The sequence below is a fragment of the Gadus chalcogrammus genome, chromosome 4, assembly GCF_026213295.1.
Source record: "Gadus chalcogrammus isolate NIFS_2021 chromosome 4, NIFS_Gcha_1.0, whole genome shotgun sequence".
In the NCBI taxonomy this organism is placed as follows: Eukaryota; Metazoa; Chordata; class Actinopteri; order Gadiformes; family Gadidae; genus Gadus; species Gadus chalcogrammus.
The window spans coordinates 31,162,929-31,187,577 of NC_079415.1; the positions used below are offsets into that span (position 1 = coordinate 31,162,929).

The following is a 24,649-nucleotide window of genomic DNA, read 5'->3' on the forward strand; positions in this document are numbered from 1 at the left end:
ATCATGATCAATGTCCTATAGTGTTTTACCCGAGTCTCAAGGTCGATTTCAAATGCAGTTTGGGACCGTAATTTACTTGTTCCTTTTAAGTATAACATTGCATGAGGAGTCCAATTCCTCAACTGAAATGGGTAGAAAGTGCTTATACGACTCTCTGCCAAATATCTATCACTTCTCTTTGCATGTAGTCATGTTGCGCAATGCACGAATGCTGCTGAGGGAGGTAGCCTATTAGATTCATTGGCTGAATTGTCCAATCAGCTCCAAATTACCACAATGAGTTGAAACACAAGACACAGTGTAGTGTCAAGTGATTCTTTGATACACTTGGTAGGATAACAAACCTACCATGGTTAATCGTTCCTTATGTCGTATGGTCATGTACAGGGGTTGGGTTTGTGTCGGGTGGGTCTCTTCTTTTTCTGTTTGCTAATTATTTTGGTGTGTGTGTGTGTGTTTGTCCGGTGTGTTTGTATGTGTGTAGAAAGTTCCTAAACCAGAGGGAAACTTTGAACCAATGCAATAGGCTTAAAATGTACCACTATATCAAAACTAAAAAGAATCTTCAGAAAAAAATAATGAATTGTTATGAGCTGGAGCAGTGAATTTCCGTTTTTCTTTTCTTGTTTGATGGTTTCGGTTAATCTGTTCAAATATTGTGTTATCGTTTGGTCCAAAAGCTTTGATTTCTTTTAACAAACGAGCTGAACATCATCATCATCATCATCATCATCATAATTATAAAAAACGGTATCATTTGAACTTCATTATTTATTGCTTAGGATTTTTTCTTGCATTTATTTTGTTTGTATTATTTTTAACCATGTTTAATAAAAAAAAAGAGGAAATTACGGGGAAAGGTTACCTCCCCTTTCTCTTATTTTGCCCGCCCAGATTATTTGTCCCGACCGCCCATGAGAAAAGGAGTTACGAACGTGTACACATAGTTCGTTCCTTGAGAGACACCGTGGCTTGCAAACGAGCGAATCATCGCAGTTGCTCAGTGTTTGGATGTACAAAACCTCGAAAAAGTAAGTTAACTAACGTCATATCATTGTGTTGCTGTACTGTATATGGTTACCTTGTTAGCATTATAATGTTGCTTTAGCATTAGCGCTACAGCTAAGTTACTGTCGCTAATGTAACGGTAGATAGCATCAGTTATGTGTGTAAATACCATGGACCTATTAAAGAAAGGACAGCGGACTAATACATTGCCGCCCATTCATAACTATAAATACACGCAATGTAACTCGAGTGTGCACCTCAGCAAGCAAGGGGCATCACACGAGAATGGGCAAAATTCAACAAAGGGGGTACAATGATCTCTACTGCTTGCTTGGATACCAAGGGAATGCAATGTTTAACAAGGTCTTCTCACCATACAACAAACGAATACAATTGTATTTTACCGGCCACTGGACCGCAGTAGTTTTAGCGTTTTACTGATGAGGAGAATGACCTGTTAAACGCATCCTAAATACATATGGTGCGTTGCCGGTAACCCGTGTTTTCGCACCCTTCTACCATCTTGTACTCCCAGTTTTAGCTGGTTATTTACGGGAAAAAAAGTGTACCTGGAACGCACTATTATAGGCATGTTTTCCCCTTCACACCTGATTCAAATCAAAGGGTTATTAGCAGATTTCTGCAGAGCTTGATGTCATGGTATTGAGATGAACTTTAAATTATGTAAACAAATCAATGATGTAATATCATTTCATATAACAAATTTTAAGTATTAGGCTAATGTAATTCACTAAACATGCTTATGTTATATCTTCTTGCAACTTGCTGCTGGACTATATACACTATAAAAAATTGAGGACTGATTTTACTTTGTTGTCTCTACGCAGGCCAGCTCATCAAGTGCTTACATTCAGCAGCTTCTCTCAAGGCGGGATGTTGCCTGCCAGACAGAGCACATGGAAACGCGTATTAGTAGGCACACAGCTATCCTTAAAGACTTTGCAGACCCATTTTAAAAGTGAAGGTGTGTACTTTCCTCATTGAGTATTTTTGTTCTTTGATGTAATAGATTCTTGGCAGCATAGATTCTAGGCTGATGCTAGATTCTATCTGCGCTAAAAAGTCTGGTCCTCTTTGGAAAAGCAAAATAATGTACCAAAACAATTACTTTTTCCTTTTTTTCTCCCTCTGCAGAAGACTGCGATGCCTTTGGAGACCGTAGCACTCAGCGTGGCACCACCTCAAAGATTCTGGCGGTGGTCGCCCCTGGCTCCTCCCACTTGTCCAGTCACATCGAGAAACTGGTGGTTAGCAGAATAAAGAATATTTTGGCATTTTTGCACTTGTAAATAGTTAATCGCGTTTTAGCCTACACTCAGATGTGAACTCATTCTTGCATGCAAGGGTCTTGAATCAAAAAAAAAATAGGCAGGCAAGACATTGAAATTGCAGGACGTGCCAAGCCGTGACCGAACCAACTTGGCAGTGTAAAAACGCCTAATCTGTCGGTAGTGGGGATTGACAGCTATTCTGTGAAAATGAAAGACTATTTCTTGTGTGTGTTTCCTTCTTTATGTGGAAAGCAGCAGACCCCAGACACCATTTCAATCAAGGTTGAAGAGGATATTGGTGGAGGATTGCCTGCCGTAGGTTAGTAATACACATTGCATCTATGCAAGAAAACAACCTTGATCAACTGAGAATGTACTTGATTCTACCTGCGCTAAAAAGCCTAGTCCTCTTTGGAAAAGCATCATGACAAGCGCCCTGCTAAAACACGAGTCAAACTTGGGAGTTGCATTTCAAAGATGGAATCAGTCAAGAGCCCAGAAGGGTTTCAAGACAGATGCCACCTGAGCTGGTTTATCATTCTCAAACATCAATAAATTCATAATGCATGAAGTTTAGCTGATCAGCTTAGAGGGAAGGACACGTTGTTGCTTTTTAGTGTCAAAATAGAATTATTGCGCTTGTCTCGCATGCCATGTTGTGATCAGATCATTTTGCGCTGGTGTTCGTTGAGCGTCCTTAACCTGGCCAACCACTTGAGCTTTGAGTCTAGGGAGGATGGTGCTGAAGGAGACGTCCCTCTCCAAAACTGTGAATCTTTGTCAGCAGCACACATTTTAAACCCTCTGTGTCAATGTTGTATGCATTTAAAGAGTTTCTTTCACGAGTACAAATACACAATGCCTCCCTTTATGCAAATAATGCATTAAAACAATTACTTTCCCCTTTTTTTTCTCCCTCTGCAGAAGACTGCGATGCCTTTGGAGACCGTAGCACTCAGCGCAACGCCACCTCAGAGATTCTTGGTGTGGACGCACCTGGCTCCTCCCACATGTCCAGTCACAGTGAGGAACTGAAGATTCTGAGCGTCTACGGAAAAGGGGAGGGCCCACTGGCGGAGGACGGCCATGACACCCTCTTCACCGCGTTAGAAGTGGAGGCCCTGAACTCGCTGTCTGCCGACCACAGCGTGGCCAAGAGCCTGGAGCGCGGCGAGCAGCTGGTCTGCCGCAAGGAGCTGAGTGTGCAGGTTGGAAATCATCTTCTCATTCACCATCCAAAAGAGAGGTTTCCTCTGTTACAACTCTAAAACAAACCCATTGAAAGCCCACACCTTTATGATTCAGTAAACGTTTTTACACCGCCAAATATGCACGTCTTATGCTCAACTTTTCCCCCGTGTGATCCGCGCGTTTACACTGACCGAGGTAATTTACAGGCTTTATTTCGAACCCCTATTAACCCTCTCTGACCCTACACATATTGGGGGTTTCATTTGATGTAAATGCGATAAGACAGCTTTGCGGTTCTAGGGGCGGGGCTTGGGTAGAGGTGTTGCTGCATTGTCTCTACAACAGAGACGATGCAGCGATATCAACATGAACAGTTGTAACTGGAGAGACGGTGAAATCCGCAAGCTGCTGACCATCATGGGAGAGAAGGTGATGCAGTCGCATTTAAAGAAGACGAAAGATGGTCGATCTAAGAGAAAGTACCTGGCAAACTTTCCTTACAATGCTTCGTCAGCAAAGTGGATTGCAAAAAAAACAATATTTCTGCATTTTTACACTTGTAAATAGTTAATCGCGTTTTATCCTACACTCAGATTTGAACTCATTCTTGCATGCGAGGGTCTTGAATCAAAAAATATGTAAATATTTATTTGCTATTCATTGTAAAGAGTCCTACACTCGGTGTGTAGCCCCGCCTTCTCCGGTGAACCAAGAAAGTCAGCTCAGAGACGATGGCAAGGCAACTTTATTTATCTAGCACTTTTCATACACAAGGCAGACTCAGTGATTCACATGCAAACATTGTCATACAATAAAATAAAATAACTGATAAGTAAAAGAAAACATAACAAAGTTAAAAAGGCATTTTAGTATTAAAATAGAAAATAAAGGCAAAGTTAAAAAAGCTTTTTAGAAAGTGCAATGTATTTAAGATTTAGCAGAAAGCTAAAGCAAACATAAAAGTCTTCAAGGGGGAAGGGGGGTTTGACCCCCTCGGTTTAACACGGGCAAGACATTGAAATTGCAGGGCGTGCCAAGCCGCGACCGAACCAGCTTGGCAGGGTAAAAAGGCAAAATGTGTTGTTAGTGGGGATTGACAACAATTCTGTGAAAATGAAAGAATATGTCTTGTGTGTGTTTCCTTCTTTATGTGGAAAGCAGCAGACCCCAGACACCATTTCAATCAAGGTTGAAGAGGATATTGGTGGAGGCTTGTCCACCGTGGGTTAGTTATACACATTGCATCTATGTAAGCAAACGACCTGGATCAACTGAGAATGTACTTGATTTTACCTGCGCTAAAAAGCCTGGTCCTCTTTGGAAAAGCATCATGAACAGCACCCTGCTAAAACACGAGTCAAACTTGGGAGTAGCATTTCAAAGATGGAATCAGTCAAGAGCCCAGAAGGGTTTCAAGACATTTGCCACATGAGCTGGTTTATCATTCTCAAACATTAAGGAATTCATAATGTATGAATGTTAGCTGATCAGCTTAGAGGGAAGGACACGTTGTTGCTTTTTAGTGTCAAAATATAATTCTTGCGCTTGCAGCATTCTTCCAAGAAAGTATTCCAATCCATGATCGCTTATCTTACTTTATTTGTTTAAGTATTTCAGTATGGTAACTAGGGAGCAAAAGGAGAGGACGCGTGTCTTACCCATGCTGAGCGTCTCCCAGCTGACCAAAGCTATATTAACCCTTAAGTATGGCTGCCGAGAGATTCTGGTTTGTTTACTGGCTCTGTTGTCTGTTTTGTTTCAAATCCACGTGGCCCACAGCAGTGGGCGGAGCCGGCGTGACGTATTAGCCTCGGCTTCCTCACTTGTCTGAGGTGCTGCCTTCTGTGGATGGAGCAGCTATTGCAGCCTTCAGTAAGATCCTGCTCCCCTTGTGGCTATGTATAGTATTTACGGCTTATATGTTTGGTCCTGCTTCCTAGTGGTTCTGTGAGGGTAATACAGCTTGTGTGTTTGAATCTGCTTCGTAGTGGTTCTGTGAGGGTAATACAGCTTGTGTGTTTGAATCTGCTTCCTAGAGGCTATGTGGAGGCAGCTTATGTTCTTAAAATACGTAACACGCTTGTCTCGCATGTCATGTTGTGATCAGATCACTTTAGGCTGGTGTTCGTTGAGTGTCCTTATCCTGGCCAACCACTTGAGCTTTGAGTCTAGGGAGGAGGGTGTTGGAGGAGACATACCTCTCCAAAACTGTGAATCTTTGTCAGCAGTACACATTTTATGCATATAATGTATCAAAACAATATTTTTTTCCTTTTTTTCTCCCTCTGCAGAAGACTGCGATGCCTTTGGAGACCCTAGCATCCAGCGCAACGCCACCTCAGAGATTCTGGATGTGGACACCCCTGGCTCCTCCCACATGTCCAGTCGTAGCGAGGAACTGCTGGTTAGCAGAATAAAGAATATGTTGGCATTTTTGCTCTTAAATAGTGTTTAAGCCTACACTCAGATGTGAACTCATTCTTGCATGCGGGGGTCTTGAATCAACAAAAAAAAAATACACTGGGAAGACATTGAAATTGCAGGACGTTCCAAGTGCAGTGTAAAAATGCCTAATCTGTCGGTAGTGGGGATTGACAACTATTCTGTGAAAATGAAAGAATATGTCTTTTGTGTGTTTCCTTCTTATGTCGAAAGCAGCAGACCCCAGACACCATTTCAATCAAGATTGAAGAGGATATTGGTCGAGGCATGCCCGCCGTAGGTTAGTAATACACATTGCATCTATGCAAGAAAACGACCGTGATAAAATGGAAAAATGCATAATCAACAAATAGAAGTTAGAAAGAATGTCAAAATATAATTCTTCCAATACACAAGTGTGTACAAAGTACATACTGTATACCTTTGTGAAAATGATTAATTAAAAACATTACTTTCTCTCTCTTCTCTGTTTTCCTCTCTGAAGAAGACGGCAATGACATCAGAGACTGCAGCACACAGCGCGGCGCCACCTCGGAGAGTCTGCGTGTGGACGCCCCTGGCTCCTCCCACATGTCAAGTCACAGCGGGGAGCTGCGCATCCTGAGCGTCTACGGACAAGGGGAGGGCCCACTGGCGGTGGACGGCCATGACACCCTCTTTGCCGTGTCAGAACTGGAGGGCTTGAGCTCGCTGTCCGCAGACCACAGCGTGGCCAAGAGCCTGAACTGCAGCGTGAGGCTTGTCCGCCTTGAGGAGCTGACTGGGCATCAGGGCGGCCGCAAGGGCCGGCCCGGTGTCTTGTGTGGAAAGGTTATTCCCAACAATGCCAATATGATCATCCACATGAGGACCCAAAACGACGAGAAGCCGTACTGTTGCTACCAATGCATGAAGCGCTTCAGTCGGAAAGGCGTCCTGAACCGCCACATGATGACTCACGAAGGGGTGAAGCCCTACAAGTGTGACCAATGCATGAAGTGCTTTGGAGAGAGCTCCAAGCTGAAGATCCACATGAGGACTCACACTGGCGAGAAGCCTTACAAGTGTGACCAATGCACGAAGTCTTTCTCTCACAAAGACTACCTGAATATCCACATGAGAACTCACTCCGGTGAGAAGCCCTACAAGTGTGACCAATGCATGAAGTGCTTCAGTCATGGCTCCACCTTGAACTTCCACATGTCGACTCACTCCGGGGAGAAGCCCTATAGGTGTGACCAATGCCCTAAGTGCTTCAGTCATGGCCGCAGCCTGAAGTTCCACATGTTGACTCACTCGGAGGAGAAGCCCTACAGGTGTGACCAATGCCCGAAGTGCTTCTGTCATGGCCGAAGCCTGAAGTTCCACATGTTGACTCACTCTGGGGAGAAGCCCTACAGGTGTGACCAATGCACGAAGTGTTTCATTCAAAGCTCCGCCCTGAAGTCCCACATGAGGAGTCACACCGGCGAGAAGCCCTACAAGTGTGACCAATGCACGAAGTACTTCCTTCATACCTCCGCCCGGAACCGCCACATGTCGACTCACAACGGGGAGAAGCCCTACAAGTGTGACCAATGCATGAAGTGCTTCAGTCAGAAAGGCCACCTGAAGAGCCACATGATGACTCACTCTGGGGTGAAACCTACAGGTGTGACCAATGCACGAAGCGGTTCAGTCTGACAAGATACCTGAAGCTCCACATGAGAACTCACTCCGGCGAGAAGCCCTACAGGTGTGACCAATGCATGAAGTGCTTCCATCTTGGCTCCTCCCTGAAGTCCCACATGTCGACTCGCACCGGGGAGAAGCCCTACAGGTGTGACCAATGCATGAAGTGCTTCAGTCAGAAAGGCACCCTGAAGCACCACATGATGACTCACTCTGGGGAGAAGCCCTACAGGTGTGACCAATGCATGAAGTGCTTCGGTCAGAAAGGCACCCTGAAGACACACATGATGACTCACTCTGGGGAGAAGCCCTACAAGTAGGGCTGGGCGATATACAGGTTTTAAAATTATACCGGTATATTTTTGAAAGCGATATGTAGTTGAGACAATACCGCCATACCGGTATATTATATATTATTTTGATGTTGCCTTGCGAGCGCTATTTTATAAAGCTGACCGCTGCTCTCTGAGCCTACAAACCATGTTCAGCTGCTCAATCCCTCCCCTTATATGTACGTAGCGTTCTCCCACCCATTGGCGTTTCACATCAAACAAAACGTTTCTCGTGAGCACGAGAAAGTATCTGGTGCGCACGAGAAAGTATCTCGTTCGCACGAGAAAGTATCTGGTGCGCATGTGTGTGTGTGTGTGTGTCTGTGGTCAGCGTGTGAGTGCAGTGGACGAGCGAGCGGTAGCGTGCATGTACGTTTAGTGAAGTAATGATCAAGTCCGGTTGTGTGTAAAAGAATAAAGCTCCCGGCAAGAATCGGTGGCCGATTCATTCCGACCTATAAGCAGACCCACTGCTGGTCAAAGTGAAGGGTGTGTTGCCCCTGAGAGAGCATCGGCCCTGGTGGGAACCTGTCTGAGAGCCGACAGCAGAAAGTTGTAACACTAACCATCTCGTAGTCAGAGGCGGAGCGCAAGAAAGTAGTACGTGCTCCAAAAGTGCAAGATAAAAAATAAAACACATTAATTTGAATGATTTTAGCTTGCGTGTGATTTTTCGCGGGCACAGGCACGCACAAGCTAAAATCATTCATATTATAGAAGAGGCTGTCAAGGAAAACAGGATTTTTTTTGTCTCCGATGACGTCTATGGTATCACTCTGCAAATAGTCCGGTAACTTGTCAACTCCAGCGTCTTCGGTTGTTATGCGACGTCAACGTCTTCGGCGGACAATTTCTCTGCTGATCAACACTACGAATGCTGGTTACAAATAAATTGTAAAAAGATACACCATGAAGTTATTTTTTCGTTTAGGCAAGTAACCGTGTAATAAGCGGGATAATGTATAGAACGTCGTCGGTCATTATTGAAAATAAGCCCCTTCAGGTCGGTGTCCTGTTCGCCCAGTCGGGGCTTATTTTCCCGATAATGACCGGCGTTCTTTACATTATCCCTTACGTATCTGTTGTTAAAGCACAGCTGTGCTTTGCTGAGCAAAAAAAAGAAAAAAACACTAAATAAATGGTTGATAGTGGCGCAGAGTTAATACTACACACTTTACCTGTTTTGTTCAAAATATCGTTATAATATCGTATATCGCCATTCGAACCGAAAATATCGAGATGTGTTTTGGTCCATATCGCCCAGCCCTACCTACAGGTGTGACCAATGCATGAAGCGCTTCTGTCATGGCCACGCCCTGAAGATCCACCTGAGGACTCACTCTGGGGAGAAGCCCTGCGTGTGTCTGCAGTGCAACGCCAGCTACAGCGACCCAAGCAGTTTGTCTCAAGCACACTTTGGCACGGGGTAACGGGACGCTTTGATTTAGACCTCTGTCTGGTATTGGTTTAAATGACTGCTTTTTGTTTTTCTTTTCATCACGATTAAACGCTTTCAACTTTTGATTCGCTTTCTGATTTTATTAATAATTGGTGTCTGTGTTGAATAACTTCTTTGCTTGCTTTTTGTGGTGTGCGTATGCGCGTGTCGGGGCAGTTGGGCAGAAGGTTAAAGGTCCCATGGCATGCCACCAGGTGTGGTGTGATTGGCCGTTAACAAGCCGTTTTGGAAATCTGCCCCTTATGACATCACAGGTCGGTGTGTCCACCTAGATGTGTGCTGGATAGATCAGTCTACCAGCCTTCCCATTGGACTGTAGCAAACGTTGTTCATCTATCCGTCCCACATCTAGGTGGACATGCCCACCTGGGATGTCACCCTCTGCCTCCACACTCTCCCCCTGTAGCCCCTGTAGCTGGGAACGTCTGCGGAAACACGCACGTTCGTGGACGGTGCTCCGCTTCGGCACAAAATGCTCGTTGAACTTGTTAATAACCTCATTGTGGTCATCATCCTCATGGCCTCAGAACGTGAACGTGCTAAATATCGGCTCTGCATCTTTGCCCAAAGCATACAATAGAGTGTTTACTTGCTCATCGTCGTTCTCTTGGTTGAGTTTTTCTGCAATCCGATAACGAGAGAAACGCTGTCTCTGGCCAGCCAGGCCCCGGGCAGGGTGAAGTCAAATGGGTCCGGCGCGCAAAACTTTTCCCTTTTGCTGCTCTCTCACTCACTCTCTCTCTCTCTCTCTCTCACTCACTCACTCACTCACTCACTCACACAGCCAGTTTAACTCCAACGTACTACAATGTGTTGAAACACAAGACAGTGTAGTGACGAGTGGTTCTTCAATACTCTGAGTGAATTTGTAATTGAGTTGCTGTGGGGAAAGGAGAACAAGCCTATCTTGATGAATCCTTCATTATGTTGTGTGTTCACTAACAGGGGTAGGGTTCGTGCTGGAACTTTCTTCTTCTTTTCTTCGTTTAACTTGGTGTGTGTGTGTGTGTGTCTCGCTGCAGTTCAGAAGGTGAACTGCACCGAGGAGGATTCACCGCCCCCTTGTGGTTCCACATGCATTAACTTTGATACGTCTTTGATATGTCGTTCATCAAATAGGAACCTGTATATTCAACAAACCACCAATAAGAACCAATGCAAAAGGCTTAAAATGTACCACTATATCAAAACTAAAAAAATCTTCGGAAAAAAATAAACTGTTTTGAGCCGGAGCACTGAATTTCTGTTCTTCTCTTGTTTGGTTTCGGTAAATCTGTTCAAATATTGTGTTATTGTTTGGTCCAAAAGCTTTGATTTGTTTTAACATACGGGCTGAACATCATAATTTAAAAAAACCTTATTTTAACTTTATTATTTATTGCTTAGGATTTTTTTCTTGCATTTTAATGCTCGTTATTTAGTTTGAATTATTTTTAACCATGTTAAAAAAAAAAAGAAGGAAATTACGGGGAAAGGTTACCTCCCCCCTCTCCGGGGAACCGTCACCTTATCGTGGTGGAGTGGTTTGCGTGTCACTGTGAACCTGAGGGCTGTGTTGTCTGGAGCCTTGTGCTCCTGGTAGGGTCTCTCATGGCAGATTGGTCTCAGGTGAGGGGCCAGACAAAGAATGGTTCAAAAACTCCAATGAATAACGGAAGAAGAGGAGATGTGACCCGGCCCGGAGGAAGCCCGGGGCCCCCGTCTGGAGCCAGGCCCAGACGGAGGGCTCGATGGCGAGCGCCTGGTGGCTGGGTTTGCCACGGAGCCCGGTTGGGCACAGCCCGAACAAACTACGTGGTACCCCCCCTCTCTTCAACCCATGGGCCCACCACCTGTGGGAAGACGCGTTGGTCGGGTGCGCAGCCACATGGGTGGCAGCGAAGGTCAGGGGTCTCGACGGACCAGACCCGGGCGGCAGAAGCTGGCTCTGGGGACGTGGAACGTCACCTCGCTGTGGGAAAAGGAACTGGAGTTTGTGAGGAAGGTGGAGCGCTATCAGTTAGATCTGGTGGGGCTTACCTCCACACACAGTCTCAGCTCTGGTACCGTACTCCTGGATAGGGGTTGAAATGTATTCTTCTCCGGAGTTGCCGAGGTCGTGAGGGGCAGGGCGGGTGTGGGGATACTCATAAATCCCCGGCTGAGCGCTGCGGTGTTGGAGTTTACCCCGGTAGACGAGAGGGTCGCCTCCCTGTTTTAGGGGGGGAAAACTCTGGCTGTTTGTGCGTATGCACCAAACAGCAGTTCAGAGTACTCAGCCTTCTTGGAGACCTGTATGGGGCTCCAGTAGGGGACTCCGTAGTTCTGCTGGGAGACTTCAACGCCCATGTGGGCAACGATGGAGACACCTGGAGAGGCGTGCTGGGGAGGAACGGCCTCCCTGATCTAAACCCGAGCGGTCGTTTGTTATTGGACTGTTCAAAGCCTCCATTGCTGAGGATGCGGCGGCTAGCTGTTGCCTCAGGGTCTTAGGCTCCTCAAGGGGCGGTAACCCTCGGACACCATGGTGGACACCGGTGGTCAGGGAAGTCGTCCGATTGAAGGATACCTTCCGGGATATGATATCCTGGAGGACTCCTGACTCGGTTGCGGGGTACCGACAGGCTAGAAGGGCTGCAGCTGCTTCCGTGTCGAGGCTAAGCAGCGGGTGTTGGAGAAGTTCGGAGAGGCCATGGAGAAGGACTTTCGGTCGGCACCAAAGTGTTTCTGGAAGACTATCCGGCACCTCAGGAGGGGGAAACGGGGAACCATCCAAGCTGTGTACAGTAAGGATGGGACTCTGTTGACCTCAACTGAGGAGGTTGTCGGACGTTGAAAGGAATACTTTGAGGAACTCCTGAATCCGAATAACACGCCCTCTATGTTGGAGGCAGAGCTCGAGGTTGATGGTGTTTCGTCGTCAATTTCCCTGGTTGAGGTCACTGAGGTAGTCAAACATCTCCGCAGTGGCAAAGCCCCAGGGATTGATGAGATCCAGCCAGAAATGCTAAAGGCTCTGGGTGTTGAGGGGCTGTCATGGTTGACACGCCTATTCAACATTGTGTGGGAGTCGGGTACAGTGCTAAAGGAGTGGCAAACCGGGGTGGTGGTTCCCCTGTTCAAAAAGGGGGACCAGAGAGTGTGTTCCAATTACCGGGGTATCACACTTCTCAGCCTCCCTGGTAAAGTGTACTCCAAGGTGCTGGAAAGGAGGGTCCGGCCGATCGTCAAACCTCAGATTGAAGAGGAATAATGCGGTTTTCACCCTGGACGTGGAACTACGGACCAGCTCTTTACTCTCGCAAGGATCCTGGAGGGGGCCTGGGAGTATGCCCATCCGGTCGTCATGTGTTTTGTGGATCTGGAGAAGGCGTATGACCGGGTCCCCCGGGAAAAACTGTCGGAGGTGCTGCGGGAGTATGGGGTAAGGGGGTCTTTCCTCAGGGCCATCCAATCTCTGTACTCCACAAGCGAGAGCTGTGTTCGCGTCCTCGGCAGCCAGTCAGTTTCGTTCTCAGTAGGTGCTGTTCTCCGCCAGGGCTGCGCCTTGTCACCAATCCTGTTTGTGATATACATGGACAGGATATCGAGGCGTAGTCGTGGTGGGGAGGGGTTGCAGTCCGGTGGTCTGACGCCTCGTGCCCACTGCACCGTCAGTCAACGGACGTGGGAAGGCGTGGCTGACGGATGGGGGAGTAGTCTTTGCAGAGGCATCCGTCGGCCAATCAAATCGCTTCGCCGGGTTCTTCCCGCTTCTTCCTGCTTGTTGCGAGGCAAGATGACCCGCTTTCCCGCTTTCCAGTATCGTCAGAGCCCGAGTCGCGTCACAGTGCTTAAATTTGCATACGCGATCTGATTGGATGACGGAACCGTCGCTGCCGAAAAAGTTGGAACATTTTTCAACTTTCTGACGGTGGCGAACGCTCCAACTGAACGGACGGATCCACAATGCATTGCGCGTCCGTCCCCATTCAAAGTCAATGGGCAACGGACAACTGACGGAGGTAGTGGGCACGGGGCGTGAGGATCTCGTCACTGCTTTTTGCAGATGATGTCACAGATATGATGGTGCCAGCCCCACGTCAGGTTTCATTACAAGTAATACTGAAACTGAATCTCAAACTTGATCCTGAAATGTATTTAACATGAAATATTGTACAGGGAGAGGGCTGTGACAGAAATTGATGGAGGAGGTAGTCAGGTGTGCAGGAAATCAATAACAGGAGTATGATGGACAGGGATCTGAATGACAGAAATACAATTGAGGGATTTTTTTTATTTCAACATTCAGAGGAAATCAGGCCAACTGTAAGCCTATGTAAATAAGATTAAAGATGTCTAAGATAGTATAAATGATAACTGTAAATGGCAGGTGTATTGCTTTTGATGGAGCCATAATGTTATATTATTAATAATAATAAAATAATAATAAATAAAATTCATTTTATTGATGGGAACCTTTCAGGCCACTTAAGCAAACCTTACATGTATAATTAATGAAAGATTAAAAACACTTTGGTGGAGCGTGTTTGTCACTTTTGTGAAAGAGCTGGAAAGAGCTGAATTGAGGGACCCGCCCACAGCCCGCTAAAACGGCTGCAATACCAGGCTTGGCCGCTGAGCATTGTTGGATTAAGGAGGTATGCGCTGTTCCTGGGGGCTTGAGGGGAACATCAAGAAGAGATTTGGGCTCCTAGACACGCCCTAGTCCGTGACGTACCGGATGCAGAAATATTCTTGTTTTCTAATGAATGTAATAATGAATTGTAACACACCAACATTGTTAGTCATTAGACTATTAGAGAATTACGTAGGTCTCCCATAATCATTCAGGTAATCAATACGTCTGGTCTGTGCCTGTTCCAGCTATTTCAAAGATATTTGTGTTTTGCGTAGCCTATACGTGTACAACGCCATTCATATTAAGTAAAAGGAAAAACCTCGAACACGAGAAGTTAATGGAGCCATGCACATCTTTAATAGGTCCATGGCACTGAGCCGTTTCTTTCAAAACGACTCCTTTCAGCTACCCACCCCTCCATCTCAAACAAAAAATAAATACATAAAACGGCTGATAAAACGCTTGAGGGGGCATTTTGAAAAGAAAAAACTAAAACAATTTTAGAACATGGTATAAATATAATATTGATAGACAGACATTTTTGGAGTGAACGGCGATACCTACTTCTGGGACTCCATGAATTGACGGACCCGTCCACAGCCCGCTACAACGGATGCAATACCAGGCTAGGCCGCTGAGCACTGGTGGATTGCGGAAGTATGCAGTGCTCCCGGGGGCTTGGAATACACGGGATACACAGGCCTACTTTCAGGATTTGCTTTTGACTTTCAAATGTGCCATTTCCATAGGAATCCCATTAACTTAAAGTTATAATCGTTTTCACTTTATATATACTTTTCATATTCTTCACTTACTTTATAAACAGTTAAATAGTATATATATATGTATATATATATATATATATATATATATATATATATATATATATATATATATATATATACATATATTCAATTCAGAAGACGTGGTATAACTTTAAATCTTTATTAGCATACAGATTCATATAGGCAAACTTTCAATAGGAAGGTGAACTTTCATACAATGATACTCATCATTCTCTCATCTCTACCATAGGTTACTGGTGACCAACAACAATCCTGCAGGTTAAACATCCAACTTGTGGTCAATATGTTCTATGTAAATATTACACCACTGTAAATTAAAACTTTGTACCTTAACCAGGATGACAACTGCATAGTTGTTTTTACGTCTCAATAAAGAAAGACTTGGAAAATCAATTAAAGGAAAATCTAAAATGTGTTGCACACAGCTCTCTATGAAATAAGATTTTACACATCTGAAAATAATAATAAAAAGGCAATGTACGGAAGCAATGTCGATATAGCGGATGGTGTTCTCTTGGAAGGATTGAAAAAAAACGGAGAAAATAACAATACCCGCCCAAGTAAAGTCTATGTTTGTGGCGATCCCTAGTGGCAGAATTATATAGATGCATTTTTTAAATCAAAATATTATTGAATGAACTTTGTCCAAGACAATCCAAACTAGAAAGATATCTCATTAACGTGACATAATGCAAAGTCAAGTCTCAGCCCTGAACCTGGAGTGGACGTTTCCCTCAGCAGTCTCTGAAGCTCCAACATTCTGCTCAGAGGCTGAGCCTCATATACTCTTTCAGGCTAACCCTTCTTTAGTTACATCCTACAGCTACTCTAACTGAAATCTTGGTCATATATTGCAAAAAAAATATTGTACATTCAAGAAACATCATAACTCTTTTCTATCTGCAATTACCTCAACATATGTTACCCTGAAACACAGGATCTTATGCATCCAGAAAAACGTATATCTCATCAAATCCTTAAAGTATGAGACATGTGACCCGATTTTCATTCCTACGAAAATGAATATTTCCTTCTATCTTCATTCCCCTTATAGTTATGCTATTCATCCTCAAATGGTTTAGAAAGAGGTTATTTGGTTTATCAATGGAATTGTTACAAATAATGCAAACATCACTCATGTGACCATCATAATTGTGACTATAGTGAGAACTGGCAAAAAAATAGCAAAGAGGAATAACCTTTCACACAGACTTGAGGTCATCTGCTGACAGACTTTAGGTATTATTATAGAATGATTTGTGAGACACTACTCCTTGGTGAAGACCTGTCCATCAGAATTGATTTTCCAGGCTATCTTATGGTGGTTGCGCAAAGTCCCTTCATTCAGCATTTTCTGGATCTGAAAACGAAACCAAAAGTTGTTTGCTCTACGACAGGCAATACCTCATGTGACCATTATGAATATAATAGTTTCCAGTCTTTCTGAATGAAAGCAATGACAGAGGCCCTGTTTACTTGAGATAAATATCTAGATTCTACACCCTTTTCCTAACTCTGACTGTACCACAGACGCATCTTTCACACAAAAGGCACAACGTGTTCTCAACCATCTCAGCCTTTCTCCAGTATACACGTAGGGACAGTTGAAGGCACACACAAGCACAGTTTGAGGGTTGAACAACAGCCATCGTATTCAAAATCTCCTTGAATGTTTTTTGGTGCGTTACCAACATTTAAAACACACACCAGTCACACAATGGGCATGTACCCCCCCCAATATTTTACTACACTAGTCGACTAAATTAGTGACAGTGTTGAATGATGGAGAAGGTTGATGGGCAGACTACCGAAAACCACCTATAGGCTGGTATAACTCACTTGTTTTAAGATGGCAGTTTTCATGGCAGGGTCATTCAGTTCCTGGATGTCCTCTGAAAGCACCCTCACCTTGAGAACCCGTTTCCTAGTACCTGACACACACACACACACACACACACACACACACACACACACACACACACACACACACACACACACACACACACACACACACACACACACACACACACACACACACACACACACACACACACACACACAATGTAACTGGACTTTCCAATAGTTCAAAGCAATTATTGACCATATGAATGAATTGTACGAATGTTTCCATTGAATGCAATACAATATGAGATGTCTAATACAACTCCAAAACACTCAACGGTTGCTTACAGGTGCAGAGAAAGGGATGCAACTCATGACATGATCGTTGGCTCCATCTTCCAGAAATGTGGCTAGTCATCACAGCGCAACTTTGAGGGAAATTCCCCACAAATGCATGATGATCCCAGTGTCGTAAGGAGGAGTAGCGCCCGTCCGACCAGTACCACGCCTCTTTGAAGAGGCCGGTCCAGACATAATATCCACCACTTGCCTCCGCGACTGCCTGGTTCTCTGTTGAGTTCCTGATGCTGACCAGGTCCGTGTGGTGACTCCTGCAGTACACCTGCGCATCGACCCAGGTCTTCCCCTCTCTCACTAGGACATATCGGTCTCCGCCTTGTCTGTTACCTGCCAAATCATTCAATCCTCTGTTGGCATTGAATACTTTTTATAAATAACATAACAAATAAAAAAAAACCGTTATGGCTTTTAACATGCTGTCGGTGAGAGAAGAGTTTCAAAGAGAGAGCAGAAAAGATCTCTGTTCCCAGTGATACAACTCTCACGGCCCATACACCGCACGACTGTGAGAGTTTAACACGCACACACAGACACACACACACAGCTCAAATGGAAGTTAGATCACGCCTACAGCACCTTCAATTTGACACATTATAAATAAATACAAATGTAGTGTATAATATCCATATCCATGTGTGTATGTTTCCTTACCATCATAACACACAAACACATGTTTTTCGTTATTTCCATGATTGTACCACTTGCTGTTATATTGCAGAGTAAACCTAGGACCAGGTAACTCTACTTTGAAATTACGGTAATCTCTCTCTCCCTCTTGGTAGAAGTCCTTGTCTGCCAGCGACCAATGCCACCTTTCAGGACCCCCATAATGAAGACCGATCCACCAATCATGAGCTCTGTCTGCATTCATGCCCAGCAGTGACTTCATTGCCCCCATGTCGTCTATGGTGGCCAGGTCGTGGCCTCTCTCTCTGCAGTAGCTCTGGGCATCAGACCAGGATTTGGGGGTTTCAATTAAACAGTGTTGGCGGTAGTCAGCACAGAAGGACGGGATACACAGTCCTGGTAGGGAAGAGAATCATTTGACTTACTGTTGAATGTGTTCGTATTTCTAATCACAAATAGGAACGATTCCCACATGGCTGGTGTTATTGTGTATCCTGACTGACGACTGAAAGATGCATAGCACAAATGGTAACATTCATTTCTTGTTTGCAAAAACACATTACACTTTTGATACCTGCACCCATAGGTAACGTTAAACACAAACACACCAACCTGAGATTAGAAGAGTTTGTATCCATTCCATAGCATTCATGTCTACCAAATAGAAAAGGATTTCTCATCTTACACTTCACTTAATTTTAGTTGAACAAACATCTGCACAATAATAAAGCAGTTGAAAAGGGAGTGATCCTTTTTTTGTTGGATTACCATAAAACGATTTATTAATTGACAGCATTATCATTAAGATTGCATCATTTTTCAATGATAATTAATAAATACAGGCTGCTACTAGAGTTAACATTCTCCTCTTATAACTTTATGATCATTCAGTATTTAAGTCACTTACCTTTGGTTTACCAGGGTTTCCCCTGTGCAGTCGTTTTATCACCCAAGTGGGTGCTACACACTGGTGGTGGTGAGTGCGGTCCCCCCTTCACTGTAAGCGTCTGAGTGTCTAGAAAGGCGCTATATAAATTCAATGAATTGATTAAGTATTACTAGCAAGGTGTACAACTCGCTCTGTCTATCTTGACTTTAACATCCACCCTAGATTTATATCCCAGCTCTTTAATTAAACAGGCAAAAATACGCTCATTACCCAGGAAATTCCTCGTGCCCTCCTTAATCCAAATTTGACTGCTTGGCCAGTGTGTCAGGGCTTGGCCAACATTTAAAGTGTGGAGTGTTGATTAATGGCTGGTTTAAGCGGCCACACCCGGCCCGAGTCAAACTGATTAGACTCTGGGGCTGGGTGAGGCTGCACACCTGTTTGAACAACCATGCACACAGGTAAAACCAGCCATCACCGCCGACAAATCATAATAAGGTGAGCATAATAATGCTCTGTAAGGTGACCTTGGGTGTCTTGAGAGGCGCCTCTAAATTAAATGTATTATTATTATAAAAAATATATAAATATATATTTTTGTGGTTTGACCGTTGGTACTTCCAAAACACTGACAGATCTCCCTCTATACCGCTTTAAGTACTCAATTAAAAAATCTCCTCAGAATGAACCCTATCCATAATCGAATATTCAAATATTGAAGGATGAATTGTATTGATCCTGAGCATATCAGCGAATATTTTTTCCAATATGACCTCCGCCTATTTATTTGAAGGCTCTGAGGTTGCTTTGGGGTAAAGGTCAAAAGCAGGGGCAGCCCACGGGCCCTGGAGGTCTGGTTATCCTCCAGCCATGCACAAGGTCCTCAATCAGCTCCAAGTACTTTACAAAGAACATACAGGACTAATTTCAGGATTTGCTTTTGACTTTCAAATGTGCCATTTCCATAGGAATCCCATTAACTTGAAGTTATAATCGTTTTCACTTTATAAATACTTTTCTTAATGTTCTTCACTCACTTTTTAAACACCTAAATTAGCTTCCTACGTTAGCCATCTTCTTGGAAACCATTTCAACCATTAACAGCTCATTTTATCTCATAATACAAATAAATAAACTTTGTTACATTTCTCTAACTTTCCAAAAGTTTTTGTTGTTATCAGCATTAACTTGGTAGACAGACATAGGGTAGCCATTTTTTTCTGAAGACTTTTTTTTGGAGTCTCCTGGCTTCTAAGGAAGCATACTGTTGTTTCACAATCTTCTGGCTTGGGGTTAATACACCCTGGATGGATCTGATATTATGTATAAATAATAATCAACACTTCTATGTAGAATATGAAAGGGTTTTTGACTTCCAGAAGCACACTGTTGCACTCTATAGGATGCACGCCTCGAGTGATGCCCACAGGCCAACAGCCCTATCCAGTAATTGTGGAGACACAGGGCGACACCTGCTGGTTAGTTTTGTGAGTATATAAATATGGATATTTTATTTTAAATGGTGTGTAGTTTATTTCGGTATACGCTGTCAATGGCCATAATCATGGTCAACCAATCATTTTCTTTTCATTTTCTAAAATATATTTTATTCAAAGATTCATCATTTATTTCATATTTTGAGGAGCTGTCACCTACTAGCAAAGAGTGAAGTAGGGAACTCTTATTTGAAGGGTGAACTATTTCCCTTCTGCCGCTTGTCTTGTCATCTACACTTTGTACATATATTAAATTCATAATGCGTGATATAACTTTAAATCTATATTGGCATACAGATTCATGTAGGCAAACTGTCAATAGGAAGGCAATCGTTCACACACTGTTAGGCCTACTCATCATTCTCTAATCTCTACCGTACTGGTGACCGATCACAATCCAGCATTTTTAACATCCAACTTGTATATTGTATATTCTATGTGAATATTACACCCCTGTCAAGTTATATTTTGTACCTTTAACCCGGATGGGGGGAATTCAACTTGCATAATTGTTTTTGCGTCTCAATAAAGGACGACTTTGAAAATCAATAAAAGGAAATCAAAAATGTGTTGCACGCAGCTCTCTATGAAATAAGATATTACCCATTTGAGTATAATAATAAAAAGGCAATATCGATGGCAGATGGTGTTCTCTTCGAAGGATCGAAAAATAATGGAGAAAATAACATTAGCCTAGTGGCGGACCGTACTATTAGGCAAACCAGGCATTTGCCTGGAGCCCCGGGCCCCATAGAAGGTTTTTGGGGCCCCCAAATGTTTTTTACCTTTATTTTTCCCGATAAAACATTAAGAACAGTTTCTTATTTACAATATTGATCTGGTCAAGAGGGCCCCAATGCATATATTTTGTCCCCATATTTATTATTTTTATAGTAGCATCGGGATGTCTAATTATTACTCATGTTTTGACGATCTTTCCGTGTGCACCCCCCTTCAGTCTGCACTACATGGACTATTCCATGTTACGCGCATCACGCTCATCATGCGTATGTGGAAATTATGTCAAATTCAAAACAGTAAGCGGTAAGAGAGAGAGAGAGAGAAATCGAGTGAGACATAAATCGAGTGAAACATGAAGAAAAAAAGAAGAAGAAAGACCAAAGGCAGGACTTTCTTTCAAAGCTGCCAAAGCTATTCAGCTGTTTTACAGCCACCGCAGTGGCAGCGGGACCGTCGGCGGATCAAGAGCAGCCGTCAACGTCGTTTGCTGTCACGTTACTGCTCCTTTCATTCCAAGTAGCTCTGGCTCAGCCAGCAGCGATGCTAATGACGTGTGCCAACAAACTGACGGAGATGATGCACAACTGGTAGTGAATATTTCTCACTCTCCTTCTTCCACTTTGGTTATTGAAATTGATGACAATAACGATAACAATGACTGCGAGACACATATTCTTGTGGATGACCCAGCACTCTGGCCCAAGCTGCTGTGTCTTGGGCAGGTGCACACATATTCTTGTGGATGACCCAGCACTCTGGCCCAAGGGCCGCAGATTCACAAAAGCATACTATTACATAGTAATGAAAAATGGTGAGAGGGTGAACAGGTCTTGGTTAGTCTACAGTGAAAGTGCAGACCGTGTTTTTTGCTTTTTTTGTTGCCTTTCTGGAAAACAAAAACAACTGAGTGAGGAAGGATTTAAAGACTAGAATAACCTTGCAATGCATCTAATCAACCATGAAAGGTCTGAAGAGCACAGGAAATATAGTGATAGCTGGAAGCAGCTATCAGTGGGTTTCCAGTAGTGGTTTCCAGTAGCTCACAGCAGATAGCTGCTGTGAGCTACTGGAAACCCTCAGGTAAATGAGGACTTAAGGTTAACAGTCAGTGTAATGTGTCAACATAACTAATCTTATTGTTTTGTATGTTATTCTCAATTTGTAAATAGATAATTAACATTTGCATGAAAGAAGGATAGTGACTTTTGTTCATCCCTTGTATGGAGTATCTCATTATGCGATATAAGGTACTGAGACCGGTAGATGCAGGGGCCCCCAAATGACTGTTCGCCTGGAGCCCCCAAAGGGCTAAGTTCGCCACTGCGCCACCCAAGTAAAGTATATGATTGTGGCTGACCCTAGTGGCAGAATTATATATAGCAGCCTATGCATGTTTAAAATCAAAATGAGATTGAATTAACTCTGTCAAAGACAATCCAAACTAGAAAGATCTCTCATTAACGTAAAATAATGCAAAAGTTAATTCCTGAACCTGAATGTGGAGTGGACATGTATCCCTCAGCAGTCTCTGAAGCTCAAACATTCTTCTCAGAGGCTGAGCCTACGTTTACATGATGACGGTCTGAAGTTGAACAGAAGACAAAAAGTGGCCTGGCATTTTCACTTTTTATTCCGCAAGCGTTTTCGGGACGAAATCTGCGTGCATACGGTGACGCAAAAGTGTGTGGAATTCGATTGGGTATGCATGTCAGGAGGCTAGGTGGTGCTGTCACATTCCTGTCCGGGCCGTATCTTTGGGAGGCGCGGTTTGGTGGTTTGCCGTGTGTAGGCCTACTTGCATGCAGATAAGTAGGGTGTTATCAATTCATACATTTTTCCAATTGTTTATTAATAGTATTTTTGTTCTAGGACCAGCATTGGTGGAGTTGGAGACGGTCACATTCTGGCTCTGTCGCTTCAGTGCTCCTATTTTCATCACATAGAATAATAAAATGACTTTTTTCAACTATTTAAAAATAAAATTTGTAGAAAAAAACTGGAAACACGTCTCTGTAAGTCTTTACACAAATCTGTATTATAAATATTGTTTGTTTCTGTACTATTGGTGCGGTCACATTCATATATATAAATTCTGATAAGACATGGACATCCCCAACTCCAATTACACCATCTCTCAACATGCCACTACTTGTGTGCTATTTATCATTTCACATAGACCTATTAAGAAATAATAACAATATTAATCTGTAACGTAAAGCTATTTTCTTACCAACAATGTCCCTGCCTGACACATATCCCCGTCACGTGGGGACCAGGCTGATGACATATAGGCTAATACAAAAAATGTGACTGTGAAAAGGTGACTTGACCCTTGTGTAAGCGATATATATCGATGCACTTCTTATGACAAATGTAGACTACTTATGGTAAATCGCTTTGGATTAAAGCGTCTGCTAAATGCCCTAAATGTAAATGTAAATGTAAATCCGGATGTCTGCGTTGGAGCCAGCAGACCGCTGCAGACAAACTCTCGCTAGAGACGTAACTCCTGTAGCTCCTTTCTCAGCTCCTGTACGTCATTTGAGACGCTTTCAGCAGTGGATGCGGACATATCCATGGCAGCCGGTTCAGGGACAGAGCAGTAGTCTTGATCGTTGAAAAGGAGATCAACTTAATCTTCCGGAGGGGCAGTTTCGACGATAGGAGGGTCTCTGCCAGGGTGTGTGTGTGTGTGTGTGTGTGTGTGTGTGTGTGTGTGTGTGTGTGTGTGTGTGTGTGTGTGTGTGTGTGTGTGTGTGTATGTGTGTGTATAAGAGGCGCGTGTCTGCGTGCGTGCGTGCGTGAGGGGTTAGGTGTAGTTTCCCTGTCACGAAAGGGGGAATAAATAACATCAACAACAACAAAAAAATAAAATAAAACATCGGCATCGGCTATCGGCCAAATTGTTAATTTAAACATCGTATCGGCCCAGAATTTCACAATCGATGCATCAAACACGTGGTCATGTTTATATGATTAGAAATAACAATCAAAGCTGTAATTGAGCAATCACAATCGATTATTCAACATAGACATGTTATAGAACAATACATGGTTGTATTCCTTAAACCATTCAACCTAAAACAAAAAAAGGCAAACTGGAAGGAAGGATATTTGCAAACCTTATTTGTATACACTTACTACCGGGCCGTGACGGCTAGTTTTACTATCTGGCCCCGGCGGAGATCTTGTATGCAACGAAACATCGCACTCCTCATTGACTTTGCGTGAGACATGTCAACAAGTTGCATGAAGGATCGGAGTTATATAATTCAACATGACAGGGTTTCCCCTTATTGGAAATAATGTATGACGGGAATGGTGATGCAGCAGGGGTAGTCAAGGTTGCATTTCACAGTCAAAGTAAAGTTTTTCTATAAGGCGACATTCCGCTTATACCACGTTTCCAACAATGATTAGACATTATGTTGTTATATGTTACTTTAACCTGTAATGTTTGTGTTTTTTTTATCTACTTTAAAAGAGATTTCCTTCTGCAGTGCTTTAAGCATATGTTTTTACGTTGTCAGGGAACATGATTTTTGGTGGACTTTATGCAATCTTTAATACCCAGCTGCTCCCGATTCCATAATAGATAGATAGATGGATGGATGGATGGATGGATGGATGGATGGATGGATGGATGGATGGATGGATGGATGGATGGACGGACGGATGGATGGATGGATGGATGGATGGATGGATGGATGTATGGATGGATGGATGGATGGATAGAAAGGCAAGGCAACTTTATTTATATAGCACTTTTCATACACAAGGCAGACTCAAAGTGCTTCACATATAAACATTGTTATACAATAAAATAAAATAATAGATAAGTAAAAGAAAACATATGCAAAGAAATGAGTAAAATAGAAAGTTAAAAAGGCTTTTTAGTAAGTAAAATTGAAAGT

At 43.5% G+C, this 24,649-nt stretch overlaps 2 protein-coding genes across 2 annotated transcripts; one reads left to right on the forward strand and one right to left on the reverse strand.

Annotated features, from left to right (window-relative positions):
• Nucleotides 1-761: 761 nt before the first annotated feature.
• LOC130380442 (zinc finger protein 431-like) lies at nucleotides 762-10,508 on the forward strand. The gene is given in 10 exon segments (XM_056587653.1): nucleotides 762-1,031; nucleotides 1,857-1,993; nucleotides 2,164-2,276; nucleotides 2,553-2,619; nucleotides 3,225-3,508; nucleotides 4,650-4,716; nucleotides 5,783-5,895; nucleotides 6,147-6,213; nucleotides 6,418-7,554; nucleotides 7,557-10,508. Coding segments are annotated over 10 exon segments (2,352 nt in total). The 5' UTR covers nucleotides 762-1,011; the 3' UTR covers nucleotides 7,904-10,508.
• Nucleotides 10,509-14,947: 4,439 nt separating this feature from the next.
• Nucleotides 14,948-18,806, reverse strand: LOC130381009 (uncharacterized). The gene is made up of 6 exons (XM_056588429.1): nucleotides 18,517-18,806; nucleotides 18,222-18,263; nucleotides 17,651-18,005; nucleotides 16,971-17,329; nucleotides 16,620-16,711; nucleotides 14,948-16,140 (listed from the first exon to the last, which is right to left on the reverse strand). The coding sequence occupies exons 2-6, from the start codon at nucleotides 18,259-18,261 to the stop codon at nucleotides 16,048-16,050; spliced, it is 939 nt and encodes a 312-aa protein (XP_056444404.1). The 5' UTR covers nucleotides 18,262-18,263; nucleotides 18,517-18,806; the 3' UTR covers nucleotides 14,948-16,047.
• Between the last annotated feature and the right edge of the window lie 5,843 nt (nucleotides 18,807-24,649).

What these genes read in the sequence shown, in the direction of transcription:
- LOC130381009 (XM_056588429.1), bottom strand. Translation starts at nt 18,261, where the DNA reads ATGAATGCTATGGAATGGATACAAACTCTTCTAATCTCAG. An exon ending in GGAAATAACGAAAAACATGT is followed by an intron (nt 17,330 to 17,650) that starts GTTTGTGTGTTA and finishes CAATGCCAACAG; the next exon opens with AGGATTGAATGATTTGGCAG. An exon ending in AAACTGCCATCTTAAAACAA is followed by an intron (nt 16,141 to 16,619) that starts GTGAGTTATACC and finishes TTTCGTTTTCAG; the next exon opens with ATCCAGAAAATGCTGAATGA.